Here is a 19,143-nt window from a genome sequence, read left to right on the forward strand (position 1 = left end):
CGACAACACAGTTACATAAGTATTTTGGAACAAAAGCATTATAAGTTTCAGATCAGATAAAAAATTTGGTCTAACTTTAAATTAAGAAATAAGTATTAATCTAATTTTAAATTTGTGGAAACTTATAAAACAAATAAAAAATGATTACTTTGTCCGATCTACTTTTTATAATATCCAAAATCATTACCGTACGAACGGATCTAGTCTTGGTCGATTTAGACAGCAAAACTTTGGATACTTTCTACATTTTCATTACCAAAACTAAAATCCACATCACAACAAAAAGCTCTCAGTTTATTTTTACTACTTCCCCTTCTGCGATTGTCTCTCCGACAAACCCTAATTTGTAAGGGAAAGAGGGGTTTCAGTTAATTCCTCCAAATCTCGGTCCTTTTATCATTTGGGGTTCATGGATTCCGAAGAAGACATGCTCGATGCGCACGATATGTATTCAGGGGAGGATGATTTCTATAGCGATGATTACAAGGATAGTGATGATGATGACGATGATGGCGAACCCGATTACGGCTTTGTCGAGGAAGACGCTGACGATTCTGCCATGATCGCCTCTCATCGCTCTCAGGTGGGTTCTTCTACTTTGTTCATTTGCTGGTAAAGTTTGAAACTTTATGGGCTTTCTTTGATAAATTCTCAATTTTTTACTTGGGAGTGTAGTCTAATTGAGTTCGCAAAGTTTTGTAGTAGCGTTTCGTTGATTACTTCACTCACTAACGTTGTGACTAGCTTTTAGATTGTTTGTTGCATTCTTTGGCTCTAGCTTTTAAGTCTCTCTGTAACTGCATTGTTAACTACTTATTTGGCTTGAATTTTTATGTTTAACGAGTGGTGTTGTTAGGGTCATTTCTCTCTGTTTGAAGTTCATGGTCTACTTTATTCTTGTGTGATCATTGACCCGTGATTGTTGTAAATATGGTTTCCTTCCAGAAAAACTTTTGTGTTCTGAAGGAGGAAGATATTCTCAAGCACCAGATGGATGCTATTGAGCGAGTTTCCGTCGTCCTCTCAATAACTGAAGTCGAAGCCAGTATCCTGCTTCGTTACTTTCACTGGTTAACCCTTTGGCATTTTTTTGTTTGTTTGATATGATCACTGCTACCTTGTTTATTTTCAACTTATTTGGAGACAACTTTTTGTTTTCTGGTGATAATATCAAATAATCTCTATAGTTTTTTTCTAGAATGTATATCTATCCATATCATACTTGTGTTGACTATTCTAGCTTCCTGAGGCGATGAGAGACTTCTCGTTTCAGGAGTGTTGGTAAAGTTCATGATGAATGGTTTGCGGATGAAGAGAGAGTCAGGAATACTGTGGGTATATTGGAGAGACCTGTTGTTCCACCATCTGATGACACAGAGGTATTTTCTTTGAATTATAGAATATGATTTGGTTTTTTACATTTCTCTTTCTTGATAATTCATGTTTTACTGACGCATGATGTGTTGTTTAGCTTACATGTGGAATCTGTTTTGATCCGTACCCTCCTGAGAAAATTGCTTCGGTTTCTTGTGGACATCCTTTCTGCACTACGTGCTGGACAGGTTCGTTGTAGTTTTTTTTTTCTTTTTCTTTTCCTCATTAGCATCCTCAAAAACTCTTACATTTCTAATTTAAATTGTTTCCCTGTATTTATCCGAGTTAGATATTTAGTTGATTTGATGTAGCTCAATCGGATTGTTAATTTCAAAATCTCCCATCTCTGAGTGTTGTGAAACAACTTGTGTGCTCCATTTTCAACTACAATATTTGTTGAGCGGTAAGTTACATTTTACAATGTACGTTGTTGCAGGTTACATAAGCACAACCATTAACGACGGCCCAGGATGTTTGATGCTAAGGTGTCCTGACCCATCTTGTCTAGCTGCTGTTGGACATGACATGGTTGACAAACTAGCGTCTGAAGAAGATAAGGAGAAGTACAATAGATACTATCTTAGGTCCTATATTGAAGACAACAGAAAGGTAAAGGCTACCCTAGTTCATTTATTTCAAATACATCATTCATCTCCCAGGCTAGTGGTTAACATTCAAAATGAACACAGCCTTTTGTAACATGTCACTAGTGTTGTTGGAACATTTTGTTCATTCTCATGATTACATTATGTTTTCCGTGCTCTCGAAATATTTATAACGACTTTAGGTTGAGCAAAGTTCCAAATTGTATTTGTCTCTCTCCATTATTCGTACGCAGCGATGTTAGTATCCCTGATGTTGCATCTGCTTTGGTTATCTTGTTCAGATGAAGTGGTGTCCTGCCCCGGGGTGTGAATATGCTATTGATTTTGTTGCCGGGTCTGGAAACTATGATGTTTCTTGCCTTTGCTCGTTTAGCTTTTGCTGGAATGTAAGTTCTTTGGTCAACCCCCATTAATTTGATTACTCCTCTTTTTTCCTTGTTTTTTTTTGGTTGATCAATAGCTGAGTGTTAAATCTGAATTTTAGTGCACAGAGGAGGCTCACCGACCTGTGGATTGTAGCACAGTTTCAAAATGGATATTAAAGAACAGTGCTGAGTCTGAAAATATGAATTGGTATACATATATCTCTGTCTTCAGAATTTTTATATATCTTGCTAATCAAAATTTACCTCCTTTTGTGCAGGATACTTGCCAATTCAAAGCCTTGTCCAAGATGCAAGCGGCCAATTGAAAAAAACCAGGGCTGTATGCATATGACATGCACACCGCCTTGTAAATATGAATTTTGTTGGTAATGCTTCGCCTTCATCTCTAACTGAACAGCGTCTTAGTTTGGTTGTTTCTTCTTCTCTGCAATTTTGTACTAGAAGTGTGTTCTCTTTAACGTCTTATGACGTTAAGTACAAGAAACATTAATGATGGTGTTTATAATATAATTATCCCTGCAGGCTTTGTCTTGGTGCGTGGATGGATCATGGGGAAAGAACTGGTGGTTTTTATGCTTGTAACCGGTACGAGGTTGCCAAGCAAGAAGGGCAGGTAAGACCTGGGGTAATTGTTTGATCCTTTGCGACATTTTCTCAGTTATTTGTGCTAAATTTTTTGATTAATGATGTTTGTTCATCCTTCCTTGTTTTTAGTATGATGAGACTGAAAGGAGGAGAGAGATGGCAAAAAATTCACTAGAGAGATACACACATTACTATGAACGCTGGGCAAGCAATCAAACGGTAAGCACAATGCTCTACTTCTTATGCCTAAGGAGGTTTTGTAGCTCTTCACCATTGATTTTGTTTTCTTCTTTATTTTTTGTGTGATTTGATGACAGTCGAGGCAGAAGGCTGTGACAGATCTGCAGCAATTGCAGACGCATAATGTAAGACTTGTTACGTTCCTTTAGAGTTATAGTCTTCCTACTCTGTTATGTGCATTTGACTTATGTCGATTTCTGCCAGCTTGAGAAGCTTAGTGATAAGCAGTGCACACCAGAATCTCAGCTCAAATTCATCTTAGAAGCTTGGCTTCAGGTGAGCAGATAAAAATGTTTAGATAACCAACCGAGGATTTTTCCATAGCATTTTTCATAACAGTTCCCCCTACCACTGCAGATCATTGAATGTAGGCGAGTGTTGAAATGGACATATGCATATGGCTACTACCTACCGGATCATGAACATGCCAAGCGACAATTTTTCGAGTATTTGCAAGGTCAGTAACCTCTTCTGTGGAACGTCTTACTGTGTGTATCTCTGTCAATTAATTCAGAAGCAGCTTAACCTTTTTTTCATATTGTTCAGGGGAGGCTGAGTCTGGTTTGGAGAGGCTCCATCAATGCGTAGAGAAGGACTTGCTTCAATTTCTCAACGCAGATGGCCCATCAAAAGATTTCAATGATTTCCGGACAAAACTAGCTGGTTTGACCAGGTTAGCTTTTTGTCTTCATACATATATCATGTTGTTTGATAATAAGAAGAAAGTATTTCAGATCTTCCCTGTTGCTTCTATTGTTGTATATTTGCAGCGTAACGAAAAACTACTTTGAGAACTTGGTGAAAGCTCTGGAGAACGGTCTTGCTGATGTGGACTCGCACGCGGCTTGCAGCAGCAAATCAACTAGCTCTAAATCAACAGGTTGCAGTAGCAAAACAAGAGGTAAAGGCAAAGGAAGTTCCAGAACTGGTGGATCTTAATATATGTCTTCGTCAAGGTACAAAACCACGTATTGGTCTTGAGATCACTTCCAGCTGTTTCTTTGGACATTTGGAGAATGCACACGATCAAAGAAAAAACCCCTAAACTGCACTCGCATGGTGGAAAGGTCCAGTTCTTCTTTTATGTATGTGTGTAGGTTTGGATTGTAGGGTTTGTGTTATGTTTCCTGCTTATGTATAGTGTAAAAGAATATGTCTGTGTTATCTCTTCACACATTGTAACTTTACTTCTGTCATCTGCTCTGCTATGACAATCTCTATGAAACCAAATCTAGTTGGCCTGGTGTCTGGTATTAAAGATGAGTCAATGGTGCATGCTTTGTGTTTGGCTTCACTTGACCATTCTCTCTGTTTGTAATACTGAATTTAAGTTACATTTGAAGAATAACTTTTATATTTAATAGTGTTATAAAAAAACTTTTATATTTAATCATTTGGGTGTTTAATTAGAAAACTAGATATTCAAATGTGATCCAAGAGTTTCTATTTGTTTACAGCTCTCAATTTTGATAAAATGAAGTTTCTATGCTCTCTTGTGTGTGTTATATTTTGATATTGTGTTGAAAAGAGTTCTAAAGAAAGAAGATGAACAATGCAACTTTAAGCCAACCTAATCACATTATCTTTGTCACTTGTAGCTCCAAGAACAAACAGATTAAAAAAGAATAACAAAAGAGATCAGTTTCCTTAGTTTCTTAGACCTGAGGGCTTATAGGTTCTGGAGTGGACAAGCTCCATTGATTTGTTCTTGGGATCAAGTATATTTGCTTTCTTTCTCGCCACAGGGAACTCCATGGAATGAAACTTTGGACCATTGTTCCCACCATCTTCTTTGAACATCTTGATGCTCAGAGCATTCAACAATGCCCTAGAGTACTGCCTCGACGCCATTTTCCAGTCAGTCCCTGATTTCATCATGGCCTTGAACTCATCAAAGCTTATCCTTCCATCCTGTTCCCAAGAAAACATGTTAGGAATCTCACATTGTAAAGTATAGAAGATCTAGTTTAGTATATTCAACATGAATCAGTTTTGTGATGAGAACTCATGAATCAAGTTTCTTAGCTTCGCTCAATTTCAAGAAATCGTTAGGCGGTAACTAGGTGCTTTATAAGCGATTATTGATTAGGTGGCCGTTTAAATCGATTTTTTGAACACCTAGACTAATTTTAAAAAAAAATATAGTTCAAGAAAAATCGTTTTGTTTAGATTTTTAGAACACTGAGTTTGCTACAGTCACACCCTTTGTTCACTTACCTTGTTGAGGTCAACGTCAAAGAAGATATCTTTGATCCACTGGTCACCACCCTGGCCTAGCTTATCATCATCAAATAGAGCTTCCTTGAGCTCATCTAGCTCAATAGATCCATTACCGTTCTTGTCAAAATACTTGAACGCTTGCTGCAAATGCTCATCACAACCCATTCTCTTCAAATGTATTGCCAAAGTCACAAACTCTTCACAGCTCAACATCCCATTCCCATCTGTATCCGCTGCATCCATTAGCATTTTCACATCGCCATCGGGACAAACTGTTCCAAACTTCTTTAGCCCGTCTCTTAGTTCCTCGAATGTCAAGCGACCGTTCTTGTCAGTGTCCATCGTTCGAAACATCTGTACTATCTCTTCTATCTCCTTGTTTGGTAAATTGTCCGCTACAATCTGAAATGATTTATTTCCAGATCATTAGTAACAATATTTAGTAAATGCATATTGTTTGTGAAATTCAAGAAAATTAATATTATACCCTGAGGACTTTCTTCTTGAACCTGTTCATCAACAAGAACTGTTGAATCTTGGTCCTCACGTTATCTCCAAGATTCACATTTGGTGCTCTCTCTGCGTTCTGTATCCATGGATGTTCTATAAAACATAGCTTTCCAATCAAATAATGTGGTTTTATCAATCTTATTATTTCAATAATGAAATGTTATTATCATGAAGTTACCAAGCACTTCTTGAACTGTGAGTCTGCTATAAGGGTTAGCATCAAGCATGTCCTTAACGAGCTCTTTGGCTTCAGCTGAGACTTTTGGCCAAGGATCTCTCTCGAAATCGATGTTCCCTCTCACGATTGCATGCGCGATTCCTTCCTCAGTTTCTGCCCAAAAGGGAGGAACACCACAAAGCAAGATATAGAGTATAACACCAGCACTCCAAACATCTACCTCAGGACCGTAGTTTCGTCTCAAAACCTCTGGAGCCATGTAGTAAGGACTTCCCACAATCTCGTTGAACCGCTGACCTGCAATATCCATTCGAATCAAACAGAGTTTTCTCTTCAAGAAGATAACATAAACAAACTATAGAGATGTGGTTAATTAGTACCAGGTTTGAAGAAAATGGAGAGACCAAAATCAATAGCTTTGAGTTGTGCAGTCTCGGTTTCGTTGGAGAAGAGGAAGTTCTCTGGTTTAAGATCTCTATGAATCACTCCATGTTCATGACATACCTTGACATACAAGAAAACAACAATAAAGGCGGGAAAAAAATTAAAAAGATACAAAGAGATTTGAATTTTTTTTCACACACCTTGACAACTTCAAGAATGGTTTTAGCGACAGAAGCAGCGGCACGTTCAGTGTAATGACCTCTAGAGACAATACGGTCAAAAAGCTCTCCTCCTTCACAAATCTCCATGACAAGATAAACAGCGTCTTTGTCCTCAAAAGCTTCTTTAAAGCTAACAATGTTTGGATGTTTTGGCAAACTTCTCATGATCTCTACCTCTCTTCTTACATCCTCAACATCTATCTCCGTCCTTAGCTTCTCTTTTGATATCCTCTTACATGCAAACCTGCCAGGTTTTTCTTCATTGAATCAAATAAAACAACAAAGTTTTGCGCAAAATAACTTTCAAATCCTATTGTGAGGAGTCTACTCTCCTAATAAGATTTAATTTAATACTCCCTCCCTTTTTTTATACTTGATGTTTTAGAGGAAATTATTTTTTTCTAAATTAGATACGTTTTCAATTTTCTACGTAAAAGTTATCAATAATTAATGTTATATAACCAATAATATTATATCTTCTATTTTATTATTAGTTGAATTGTGAAACAATTAATGCTTTTTTTATAGAAAATGTAGAAATTTAAATATTTTTTAAATCTGTGTTTACAATCATAAAATCATCTCTTTAAGAAACGGAGAGAATATGGTTTAAGTCTCCTCCCACAAAGATATGCAAGCTTTTTGGGTTTAAAACCTCGTAGTCTTTCAAAAAAAAGGACTCAAAACTTTCAAAAAGATATTACCTTTCTCGAGTGGTGATCTCAATACATTCATGAGTGACACCAAACTCACCACGGCCTAGTTCTTTCCCCAACTCATACTTGACGAAGATTCCATCTCCAATAGGCTCAGGAAGAACACGACTCGGCGGCTGGAAAATCAATCTCCGAGAAAGATTAGTTGAGGAATCGACACGAGGGTTGGTGGATGTTTTGCTCTTACTGCTTTTCCGTCTTCTTGCCGGTCTCTTCCTAAAAGGAGAACCTTTCAATGGCGACGAAACGCAGCTTCCCATGGGATATGGGTTTTCTTTTGGAATAAATATCCAACGGAACCACGAATGATCGATGAATTAACAATCGATCAAAAGCGATTTTTTTTTTCAAGAAGGAAATGTATTTCAAATGCACCCCATGGGAAGGAAGAGAGAAGCTTGGCGCTCAAGTTTCTTTTTCTTTTTAGGTTTTTGTTTTGGTTTTCTTGGGCCTCTCTCTTCTTTTGATTACTTGTTTTTTCGTGTTTGCTAAGTTTATTTTTTTTGTTTATTTGAAGAAAGAGGAAGTCCTAAAAGACAGGAAGATTGAGAGAGGATAAACAAAAAGATTGGATGGATGGAGAAAGCTTTATATATTTGGTTATGACAGTCTGTTTGGTCAAGTTTATTACATAAAGCCGTTTACTTTGTTGCCGGTGTTTTATGTTTTTCTCCCCCCCCCCCCCCCCGCCATTTTCATCTGTCTAAAGACTCTGTGAACCAAACTGGTAGCTCCACATCCATGTGGACCACAAACGAGGATTGCTTTCTTGCACTGCGAGCTAGACTATCCGCCCTTGAATTTAGCGTCCTTGGTATATGGATGAGCTCTGAGCTGTGGAAACTTCTTTTCAGGATCTTGATATCTTCCAAATAATTTGTAAATGCGGGCCATTCATCAGGTTCAGAAACCATCTTCACCAGCTGAGAACAATCCGTCGCAAAAATAACAGTGTATTGTCTTAAGTTCCTCATACATTTCATTGCCCATATGAGCGCCTCTATCTCCGAGTGTAGGGGGATTGACAGACTCTAGTATTCCTTGCTCCCAACAAACTGTCAAAACCTTCCAGAGTGCTACACCATCCTTATCCCGAAAATTTATCATGTTCCTTCCATGAACCATCCGTAAAGCACCATCTACCGGGAATAGTGGGCAAAGTCGCGTTCACTACCAATCGGGCCTGATCAGATCCATGTGCATGATTAATTTGCGCCTCAGCCCAGAGGGCCGATTCAATTTCCGCCAACTTAAGAGTATCACGAGGATCAATATCCAAATTGCTAAAGACCTTGTTGTTTCTTCCTTTCCATATATACCATAGAATCCATGCAAACTGATGATCTTCCATTACCGGTGACACTCTCCAAAACAAATGATCTTCCAAAGCAGTATTATTTGATACAATTATATCTAGTGAAGATGGAAATGTGGATGAAGAGAAAGCGAAGGATTTATTTATCTTTTGTAACTATTACTATTTTTATGTATTTTGATTTATTATTTTAAAAATATAATCTAATTTGAAAATTTGATTTTTTTTCTTTTTTTTAAAAGATATCAAATATCAAATACTCAAATACCTAGGGAATGAACCCAAGAATAACTCTTAAACTATTATGACCATAATAAAAAAATCTGTTTTTTTACTATAAGCAGCCCACTTAGTCTTTAACACATTTTAAAAAAATCTATTAAATATCATACATTAAAATATTGACAAACTGACTGACCGACTAAAATCTGAAAATCTGAATAAATTTGGATATTTTAAAAAAAATTGCTAGATAACTGAAATCTGTTAAAAAAAATTGAGAGTTATGCTAGCAGATTGAAAATTAAGCTTTTTGATACATGTGAAACACTTCTGTAAGAAGTCTACATCCAAATAGTTACACATTCTACCAAATATTTGCATAATCTGCCAGAAATAATATATTTGCAGACTAAAATGTAAATTTGGTAGACTTCTCGAGTCTATGTAAAATAGAGTAAAAATAAGTTTTTTTAAAAAATTGACCATTTGAGTAACCTGAGCTTCCATAACATTTGATAGTATTACCGTTTCAATTCTTTGAAATAGCATTTGAAGAACATACATATACTGGAATAAGTGAATCCCCCATTGTTATCTCAAACTTGTGTCCCCCATAAAACCAGATTTGTAGGGCTCTAAGGAGTAAGGACTAAGGATCTTGATGAAATATATGTGTTCAAATCAGTAAACAACCAGTTGATATGGCCGAGTTGGTCTAAGGCGCAGGATTAAGGTTCCTGTCCGAAAGGGCGTGGGTTCAAATCCCACTGTCAACAATCTGTTTTTTTCAATGAGTTTTTAATATGCTGACGACGTGTCCCATTATGGTTTCATCATCCTAAGTAACTCTTCTCAACTGAACTAAAATCAGCTCCATTGTTTAAAAATTCGGATTCTGCGGTTTGATGCTGGTTTCCGTTTTCTATGGGAATGGGAGAGGTACCAATGAACAATATCAATGATTTTTCTATGGGAGAAGTACTTATGAGCAATATCAATGAGTTTGAATGAGTATCATCGATAAGTTCCTATTTTTGATAACTGGTGAGAGTCATGCTCTCAACGCTCAAGACTCGATAACTTATGAGAGTCATGCTCTCAAGAGTCAAGACTCGAGCTGTTGCATTGTTGCTGATTCACTCGAGCCCGCTCTGATATGAAGATAGGCCGGCATGTGATGGGAAGGACACATACATGGACCAAGCCATCTCAACTTGTGTAGCAAGACGAGTGATATTCACAGTGCTTCATTTATTATTCTTTTTGGTGTCTACCTGAAAGCGCTCTCAATCACTTTCGGAATGTTAAATTTTCAATTCAGCACAAAAGTGTCAAATGGGCGAGCTTGAGTTTTTTATTTGCCAATTAAAACAAACTTTTTGAAACAGAAAATTATAATCCTTAAGATATTCTTCTTTTATTTTGAATAAAATGCAAAAAGGGAGAGTTCTAGCACCAGCTTCTTGAAAACTTCACACTGCTGAGACATTTTGCAGAGAGTGTCCTTGCAAAAACCTTTCAGAGGAACTTTCTGTGTGGTCTGCCAGCATCTTCGTCTTGCATATGCTGTCAAAAATTAAAGTTTTCAGTATATTATAGCTTGACGAAAGACAACATAACACATAGTAACAAGTATAACACAGAGCATCAATCACATAAGTACTGTATGTCCCCCCTTGCACGACAATATACATATGCAAAAACCCTCAAGTAATGAAGCAAACAAAGTGGTAAGATTTAGAATGCAGAAAGCCAATTATATCACTGATGAACAAAGTAAACCTATAAACAAGATCAAACTCAAGACTCAGAATAATAATACATAGAAAAGCAGATGAAACCAGTTTTAGCAGAAGCAATCAAGACTAAAAGGGTGAGGATACAAAGACAACGCACATAGCACACTTGAACCAATCTTGTCTGTTCAACAACTTTGGCAATATAGGTCAAACCAAACACAAGAAGATACAGGGAAGAAGACGCATATCTGAATCCAAACGTTCCACAAACGCAGACGCAGAATCTCAACCAAATGATTTTACCATAAGATCCAAATTCGAAGCTCACAGTAACATGAAAGCAAAATTAGGGCACAAAAACAGACATGGAACATTTCTGATTCGGACAGAGAGATCGAATTGCAAATCGAATCGACAGATAGAGAGAATGGAGCTTACGAAATCTTTGACGATGCCCTTGTAGACGATGATTGGGAGGGCGATGCCGAAGATTCCGATGAGAGCGAAGTTGCGACGCGTCCAGCGGAAGTTATGCTCGAGATTCTCTCTCGCGGATCCCCAATCCTCGATGAACTTGTTCTTGTTCGTCTCCATTCCCCCACCCATCTTCTTCTTCTTCTTCTTCGCTTCAACCTTTCTCTTCGACGACTGTGTCTGTGGTTGGTTGGAGGCAGCTCAGGAGTTAGATCGATCCCGGTTTAGTTGAATTTATTTCATCAATTTAGTAATAAACCAAATTCTCATGAGCGACAACAATTATCAGATGTGAAAGTGATTTTAGCCCAAGGCCCATTCAATAATGGGCCCAAAGTAATTAGTGCTTTAGGACTTTAATTAAAGATCAATTCACAAGTTTCTCTTTATAGACGAGTTAGCCGCGTAAATTTTAAATTTAATTCACAGATTTTTCTGAATTACCACTAAAGAAAAAGGAAAACATTCTATAAAAAACAGATTCATGTATTTTCATTTAATTGATTAATAATATATGTTTCCTTAACTTATGAGAGAATCTCTAGAACGTGATTGTAACTGGATCGCGCCAAAGTGCCAAATTAATGAAATTGCGTCTCTTCGATTCTCAGCTCTCTCTCTCTCCTTTACATTTCTACATGCATAGATTTCGACGTTCAATCGCTGAAGGTGACAAAGCTTCTTTCTCATTTCTCGTAACCTCGTTTTGTGCTTCTTAGTAAAGAGCTGCTTTGTTTTTTTTTACATTTTGATTTCTTCGACCTTTGTTTCTTGAACGGTCACAAATTTTTTTTTTAGGGTTTATTCTCTCAAAGCTTAGTTGTTGACTCTTTCTAATTCTTAGAAGAAAATAAAAACACTTAGTGCTAGGTGTGTCAAGAATTCTTTAATCTGATATTCTAATTTTATAATGTATACTTCATTCTTATTACATCAACGTATCATGAATGTTATACAAGTTTTTTCATATTTTAATTCATTAATCATGTTTCAAGTAGTTGACATGTTCTTGTCTTCTTATTCAGAGAAGAGAATAATGACAAGAATGTGTCCTGCATTTACCCTTTCTGATTTTATCTCTAATCACACGCTAATGTGTTTTATGTTATGATCTAGTCTGCTTTTAAAAGTAATGCGTCTTTGGCTCTGAAGATTGAAGGAGCAACATTTGAAACCTTCACCATGTCTTTTGCAGGTGAGAAAGATGGATCTAAAGGTTTCGTGAAGAGAGTTACATCAACTTTCTCCATCAAGAAAAACAAGAAGAACACCACAACCAACGATCCCAAACCACTTCTTCCACGGTCCAAATCAACAGGTTCCAACTATGAACCCATGCGTCATCTACCTCATGGGAAAAAGACTCTTCCAGATGTCAGAGCAGCAAACAAAAACAGGACCAAATCCGCAGGTGTTTCTCCTCAGCCACGGCGCGAAAAGATCGATGATTCTTCCGGTAATAAACAGTTCATTAAGCTGAGATGTTTTGACGACAGCGATTCCGTTTGGTTGGCTTCGGACTGCGCTTCTACTTCCTCTCTTCTAGAGGAACGTAGAGTCTCTGTCTCGTTTCATTTCTCACTCGACGAAAAGGTTGTCTCCTGGTTATCAAACGCTGCTAACTCTTCATTGTCTCTAAAAGAGAATCATCATCATCACCAGACAAAATGTACTTCAGAGAACATGCGAAAGGACGGAAAATTCTGCAACTCATCTGGTAAATATATTGGAGCAGGTTCGGCAAATCCGTCGTCTTCACGTTTACTTGAGAGCAACAACAAGACTGAGTCATCTAGTCATGAAGAAAAGAAAGTTAGCTTCTCACTAGAGTCAGATGTGTCTCCTTCACCAGCTAACTCAACTGTTGAGCCATCTACTCCTGCTAGACCCATACTTGAAGATAAGGGAGATTCAAAGAGAAAGCATGTTGTGGAGCCTCTTTTTTGGCCATTGGAGCAGAAGTTTGATTGGACACCAGAGGATATACTAAAGCATTTCACCATGTCACCACGGAGAAAGAAATCAATAGGAAGCAAAGGTGCAAGTACCTCTCCAAGATCAATGAGAGCACAGCTTCAGACAAGAAAGCTAGATCTCAAAGAAGGGTGTAAGAGAAAGCTCATGTTCAACGGTCCTGCAGGATCAAATTCAAAACCAACACGGATCCATGAACTGAAAAGAACAGTAAGCAGCAGCAATAAGAAAACCGAGAACAGCAAGAACCAACAACAACCCATCAGGAACATTGTGAAGAGGAACAAAAGTTTGCCGTCTAGGTTGAGGAAATCTAGCAAAATATCTTCAAAGGTGGTACCAGTTGAAGAGAGTGGAGAGATAGGAGGCAGAGAGGCAAAAACACCTAAGAAGCTTATCATGACACGCAAGTCCAGGACTTTCTTGGAAGATGACTTTGCTTTGATGAATGATTTCTCTATAGAGAAGGCGGTTGGGCTTTGCGAGTTTAGGGGAAGAGAAGGCATAGATTCAGACTTCAACACTGATGGTTTCTTGTTTGAAGACTCTCTATGAAGAAAGAAAGATAAAAAAGGCGTTACAGGTTTGTTAAATAGTATATACTTGCCAAACTAACATCTGCATTGGTGACAATTTTTGTTTCTTGCTTGTAAATCTATTCGATAGAAAAAATATATACATGTTGTTGACATTTATATATACACACATATATGTATGCGTTTTGGACCAATCAAAGAGCCGGAACATGTGTTCTCGTTAAAAGTTCTATACTTTGATAACATGGTTGCTTCATTCATCTGTATGTTAAGGTTCTCAGTCCTTGGAATATAAGCAGACATAACCATTGGAGAAATATAGCAAACAATTCTTCATATTAGCATGTGTACGGCTGATGCATCACTCTCTTGCCAATATCTTGTAGAGCAAGTAATCTGGCTGGCTTACATTATCGATTACTAAAACATTAGTGTATATATGAACATGGCATCTGCAACTCTTAACATATCTTGTAGAATCCACAGAGTCTAAGAAAATGTCTACACAAACATAACCAAAAGAAAAAGAACTTTACATTTTGCGTGGTAATATGTTCACTCTCACACCAAAATAAAGAAGGAAGCAACAGCTGCTAAACCTATCTATCAGCAATCAAAGTATCACGTACTGATCTTGACAAAATCATTTCAGAATCAGGCAGAATCGTCACGGAAGGATATGAAAGCTGTTGAGTTCTGCTTCGGTGGGAAGATAGCCATCACCGTTGGCGTCCTGATAAGATAAATCCAAATCTTCGCCAGGAAGAGAGCTGACACCAGCGGGAGACTCAGGTGGATGGTCATGGCCTGATAAAAGATCATTACATGTCTTAAGTTGCTACGCATGCATGCATGTGTCGGATACAAAGATATCTAGCTACTACCAACGATAATGCAAGTGTGACTTACCAGCTAAAGAAGATTCAGCCTCGTTTTTGTTTGCAACTTCTTCTTCCTCTGTATCACTTAGCTTCTGCATATCATCATTTAACACAAGAGAACGCACGTTAGACAAAACAGTAACACCACAGGAAACACAAATTAACGCTAGCTTTCTTGATTCATGTAGAAGACTTACCGCATCTTTATCGTCGACGTTGGGAAGGACTTCGATGGGGTCTACTTGGTCAGGTTTAACCAGAGTGAAACAAAGCTTATCCTCATTGTTTCTTGAGCGGAAAGACCAAAGAGGGTACTTTTTACCAATCTTAAACACTTCCTCCTCAATCACCTTACGCCACCCCTTTGCTAAAACTAACCCATTCGCCCAATCTCTCAACTCAACAGCATGAACTTTTCCTTCAGTAACAATAAAGAGACAGTGTACCCCTTTCTTGGGACCTGTAGCTAGGGTTCCTAGTTCGCCAATGTTCAAGAAGTTTCTATCCACGTGTTTAGGGAGCGAGAGTCGACCTTGATTGGGGTCTAGATCAGTAGCTTTGAGTTCTTTCAACTCCATAATCTGATTAGCATCATAGCCTTCATATTTCTTCATCAGCTTCACAACCCATTCAGGTGTCGTCGTCGTTTCCGTCGTCTCCTCCGCAACGTTGCCTTGGCCGTCGTCGTGAACTCTCGCCTTCCTTTTTAGCATGCTTCTCTCTCTTCTTGGTACTTCACCCCATGGAGTCTCTGATGTGTCTCCTTCCATGTTTAGCAGTAGAGAGAGAGATGGAATCGATAGCTTTTTCTCCAAGAAAATCAAGAAAGAGAGAAGAGAGACGAGAGACGAGAGAAAATAAAAACGCGAGTGAAAAAAAAAGGCGTTGTTGACTTCGTTATATAAAAATGCTGGATCTGGTTTAACCGAGAAATTTGGTTTGGTTTGGTTATTTGTTTTATGCCGGTTTAACATTTTGTTTTTGTAGAAATCTGGTTTGGTAATTTGCTTTTCTGCCGGGGTTTAAACTGTTTATTGTTGTACTTTCTAATATTACATAGTTGGAATATGGGTCTTTTTGCAATTTCGCCATAATTGTTTTATTTATAAGAAGAAGAAGATGAAACGTAAACCGACTTCGAAACTATCTAGGGTTTAACGCAAGTTACTCCAGCCATGAAATCACCACGGTACAACGACGTCTCGGAGAACCCTCAAACCATCCTTCGATGCCACTCACGATACTCATCTCCGATCTCTATTGATCTCATCATCGAGATATTGTTGAGGTTGCCTCTGAACTCTATAGCCAGATGTCGTTGTGTATCAAAGCTCTTGGCCTCTATACTTGTCCGTCTAGATTTCACGGACTCGTTCTTGGCCAGTTCTTTGTCTCGGCCACAGGTCTTGTTCGCCTGCCAAAAACAATTTACAAATGATGTAATGTTCTACTTCTCTACACCTCAGCCTCAAAATCCTGATGAGAACTCATCTACTATAGTTGCCAATTATCATATGAGTTTCCCCTTTGATAGCCCCAGCCTTTGTAGTGCTGTTAGTGGTTTTGTCTGTACTGACGATTTTCGGGTTATAAAGGGACAGAAAACACCAAGGCGTGTGTGGGTGATATGTAACCCAAGCACGGGTCAATCCTTTACCTTACCCAAAATGAAGACAAGGAAGCGTATTTGGATAAGATGCTTTTTAGGGTATGATCCGATTGAGAAGCAACACAAGGCTTTGGCAATGACCTCGCAAGTGACAAAAGCTGAAGATCATCAAGTTCTGACATTAGGAGGAACTGATAAACTGGCATGGAGAAGGATTGAATGTGGCATTCCCCAATATGGTTATCCAGGGCCACGTAATATATGCATTAATGGTGTTTTGTATTTCAAAGCCAAGGCCAAAAATTCTTCCAATGGTGACGATATCATAGTTTGCTTTGATGTTAGGTCTGAGAAGTACAACTTTGTTAAAGTAATGGAAAGATTAGTGCACCCTAGAGCAACTCTGGTAAACTACAACGGTAAATTGGCGTCAGTCATCTCGCAATCTCACTACCATTTTATTTATGATACTACTAGAAGTTTTGAGATGTGGGTTCTACAAGACTCCGAAAAACATGAATGGTCCAAGCATATTTACATATTACCTCCTCTGTGGAAGCATATAAGTGCAGGTCAGAACTTATACTTTGTAGGTGTGACTGGTGCAGATGAAATTGTTTTGTGTCCCAAATCTTTATTCCGCGAGCCTTTCTATGTTTACTACTACAATTTGAAGAGGGGAACTATAAGACGAGTTGAAATCCAAGGACTGGAAAAGTTAGAGGGGAGTTATACAGTTGACACTTTTCTGAACCATGTAGAGGACGTGAAGATTCTGAAATAGTTTTAAAAACTTTATAGAGGAGGCTGGCTCTTAAGCTCTCAATTTAAGCATTATAGTATATAAGAGAGCCCTTGTCTTTCCAATGGTTTTGTGTTATTTTAGCCTTCTCACTTATCGGAGGACTATTTCTGTCTTGTTTTGTTTTGGTATTCATCTTCTCTATCCTCTTGTTCAGTATGGAGCAATGGTTGTTCTAAATGATATATTAGAAACACTTTTCTACTTGTGACACTATATATGTAATTACGTGAACCACTAATTTCACTTGCCTCTAGCTATGAAAAATTATAGCTATAATATGAATCAAATCGCCATGAACTGAATCAAGGCTATGTAATAAGTAGTTCTCTTTCAATACCCACTTTTGAAGGTTGCGACCAGTAATACATAGAAATTCTATTGTCACTGAATTCTATAGATTTTCTTTTAACTTGGAAGTTTTCCTACACTTGGTATAAACACATTGTTTTTATTTTGGCTAGCCACGATTTTGTTACCCCCGATTTCGAAAAGAAAAGAAAAAAATACAAAATAGGAAAGCCAGAATTAAAATTAAAAGATGAGAAATTGGGACTCCTATACAAACATAACTGACTATTTTGCAGCTATGGAAAATTGACTTAATCGATGATGTATTTTTTTTTAATGGCAATTCTGCCCCTACTCCGTAATTAAACACTTACGTTTTTACACATATATAAACACTCTGTATATATATATTACGTACGCGTGAGAAAGCTTGTCAAGACAAACACGATAACCGATTATATGCATTTAATATAAACCGTAACTTCTCCTTTCTCTCTCAAAATCACTGTTCACTCATCTTCCCTTTTCATCTTGTTTTCTCTAGAAACCTCATAGATCATGATCTCCAAGTTCTTCCGAATTAAGGTTTCCAATCACATCTGTAACAGTCACATTTCGACTTCCTGATCAACGAACCTTCTTGTTTACTCCGCTGACCATTTTATCTAGTTTCCTCGCAAAACATCACCGGCATCTCTATCAATCCCTTTGGTTTCTCCGTAGCGTCGTTTCCTTTTTCTCACAATCTCCTCGAGTTCTCACCTCCTTGATATTTCTGCAACCGACGTTTGACGGGTCCTCTAATCGGTCGTTTCTTCCTCGTTAGTCTGATTTTACGATGGTAAGCTTTGTCCTACCTTTTATAATTTGAATTGAAGAAATTTCCAATATAAGGTCTAACAAATGCTTCTGGGTTTATTATTAATTTTTTTTTTGGAACATTACTACTGGGTTTATTCCTCTGCTTTGTTTTCTGTTCGTCTTCAGTCTCCTAGGAATCTACACCTTTTGCTTAGTTTTTTGTGGATTTTGTTTCAGATAAATATTTTTTTCATTTCTGTCTGATGTTTTATTTGATCAGGTCTCTGAAGATGTGTTAATCTCTGGAACCATCATTCAAATTCTCAATCACGTACATCCCCAAAAGCACCGCCGCGAAGTACGTCTTTTACGAGAATCCAAGGAACATCGTGTGTGGACTTCTCCGGACAGTGGGAAAGAGCTCTGCCGCAAAAATAGTGCTTTTCAACATCCCTTTAGTAACTTTTGTGATCAAGATTCTTTCTTTTCTTCTCTTTTTTTTGAGCAAAAATATTGAGCATGTGATGGTTCTATCTCTGAAGGGTTTCATTGCTTTGCAATTTTGGAGCAGAGGAGTTTCAACGAGCTTCTTCTTATCATGTTTTTTTTGTTGCCAAGGATGTTTGGCTTCCTGTGATATATGTGAAGATCTTCTGAAGTAAAACATGCATCTTTTGGAACATGAGTTTTGCCATTTCAAACTAAAGACAGTCAATTGTTCAAATAGCCATATAACAAAAAAATTAAAACCAGCTAAAAACATTGAGTGTCCGGTTATGTCGGAGGATAACCTTGCTAACTTATGATTGATGTTCTCAAAAAGTTTAACCATTCACCGATCGTACATGGACTATTTTAAATTATATATTTTTATAAAATAAATTATTCTTCAAGTGTCCAAATAGCCGGTAAACATAGCTATTTGTTAGTAAATAACTGTTTATATATATTGTTGACCGGCTAAACAAACGAATGTTATCCGGCTAAACTAACAAATATATTACATAAAAAGATTTGATTTGAATACGTTAAAATATATTTGTTAGCTGGCTAAACAAACGAATGTTAGCCGGCTAAACT

General features: G+C 37.6%; 6 protein-coding genes, 1 long non-coding RNA gene and 1 other non-coding gene across 9 annotated transcripts; 5 read left to right on the forward strand and 3 right to left on the reverse strand.

Moving 5' to 3' along the window:
- The first annotated feature begins 202 nt into the window (after positions 1 to 202).
- Positions 203 to 4,432, forward strand: LOC106391390 (probable E3 ubiquitin-protein ligase ARI7). Of its 2 annotated transcripts, none has more exons than XM_048778368.1 (15): positions 203 to 583; positions 946 to 1,070; positions 1,274 to 1,379; positions 1,472 to 1,562; positions 1,811 to 1,983; positions 2,261 to 2,365; positions 2,464 to 2,552; positions 2,623 to 2,730; positions 2,888 to 2,990; positions 3,080 to 3,169; positions 3,268 to 3,315; positions 3,395 to 3,466; positions 3,548 to 3,647; positions 3,737 to 3,863; positions 3,961 to 4,432. In XM_048778368.1, the coding sequence occupies exons 1-15, from the start codon at positions 410 to 412 to the stop codon at positions 4,127 to 4,129; spliced, it is 1,680 nt and encodes a 559-aa protein (XP_048634325.1). In that variant the 5' UTR covers positions 203 to 409; the 3' UTR covers positions 4,130 to 4,432. The 2 variants fall into 2 exon arrangements, with proteins under 2 accessions (XP_048634325.1, XP_048634326.1); XM_048778369.1 differs by having other exon boundaries at positions 204 to 583; positions 2,888 to 2,978.
- LOC106447016 (calcium-dependent protein kinase 24-like) lies at positions 4,280 to 8,022 on the reverse strand. Its single transcript, XM_013888863.3, has 7 exons — positions 7,408 to 8,022; positions 6,683 to 6,947; positions 6,479 to 6,602; positions 6,099 to 6,395; positions 5,898 to 6,013; positions 5,408 to 5,812; positions 4,280 to 5,101 (listed from the first exon to the last, which is right to left on the reverse strand). The coding sequence occupies exons 1-7, from the start codon at positions 7,677 to 7,679 to the stop codon at positions 4,838 to 4,840; spliced, it is 1,743 nt and encodes a 580-aa protein (XP_013744317.2). The 5' UTR covers positions 7,680 to 8,022; the 3' UTR covers positions 4,280 to 4,837.
- A 1,629-nt stretch (positions 8,023 to 9,651) lies between these two features.
- TRNAL-AAG lies at positions 9,652 to 9,732 on the forward strand. The gene has a single exon. It is a non-coding gene; the product is annotated as a tRNA-Leu (tRNA).
- Positions 9,733 to 10,292: 560 nt separating this feature from the next.
- On the reverse strand, positions 10,293 to 11,405 carry LOC106447028. The gene is made up of 2 exons (XM_013888874.3): positions 11,134 to 11,405; positions 10,293 to 10,522 (listed from the first exon to the last, which is right to left on the reverse strand). The coding sequence occupies exons 1-2, from the start codon at positions 11,299 to 11,301 to the stop codon at positions 10,475 to 10,477; spliced, it is 216 nt and encodes a 71-aa protein (XP_013744328.1). The 5' UTR covers positions 11,302 to 11,405; the 3' UTR covers positions 10,293 to 10,474.
- A 237-nt stretch (positions 11,406 to 11,642) lies between these two features.
- On the forward strand, positions 11,643 to 13,909 carry BNAA04G18260D. The gene has a single exon (XM_013888865.2). It carries the CDS (start codon positions 12,352 to 12,354, stop codon positions 13,696 to 13,698), a length of 1,347 nt encoding a protein of 448 aa, XP_013744319.2. The 5' UTR covers positions 11,643 to 12,351; the 3' UTR covers positions 13,699 to 13,909.
- Positions 13,910 to 14,197: 288 nt separating this feature from the next.
- LOC111215377 lies at positions 14,198 to 15,680 on the reverse strand. Its single transcript, XM_048778370.1, has 3 exons — positions 14,758 to 15,680; positions 14,589 to 14,652; positions 14,198 to 14,486 (listed from the first exon to the last, which is right to left on the reverse strand). Exons 1-3 carry the CDS (start codon positions 15,532 to 15,534, stop codon positions 14,347 to 14,349), a joined length of 981 nt encoding a protein of 326 aa, XP_048634327.1. The 5' UTR covers positions 15,535 to 15,680; the 3' UTR covers positions 14,198 to 14,346.
- Positions 15,681 to 15,731: 51 nt separating this feature from the next.
- LOC106447020 (F-box protein DOR) lies at positions 15,732 to 17,401 on the forward strand. Its single transcript, XM_022718849.2, has one exon. The coding sequence runs from the start codon at positions 15,736 to 15,738 to the stop codon at positions 16,951 to 16,953; it is 1,218 nt and encodes a 405-aa protein (XP_022574570.1). The 5' UTR covers positions 15,732 to 15,735; the 3' UTR covers positions 16,954 to 17,401.
- A 138-nt stretch (positions 17,402 to 17,539) lies between these two features.
- On the forward strand, positions 17,540 to 18,787 carry LOC106368426. The gene is made up of 2 exons (XR_001274043.3): positions 17,540 to 18,103; positions 18,344 to 18,787. It is a non-coding gene; the product is annotated as an uncharacterized LOC106368426 (long non-coding RNA).
- Positions 18,788 to 19,143: the final 356 nt, after the last annotated feature.

The sequence above is a fragment of the Brassica napus genome, chromosome A4 (genome assembly GCF_020379485.1).
Source record: "Brassica napus cultivar Da-Ae chromosome A4, Da-Ae, whole genome shotgun sequence".
Classification (NCBI taxonomy): domain Eukaryota; kingdom Viridiplantae; phylum Streptophyta; class Magnoliopsida; order Brassicales; family Brassicaceae; genus Brassica; species Brassica napus.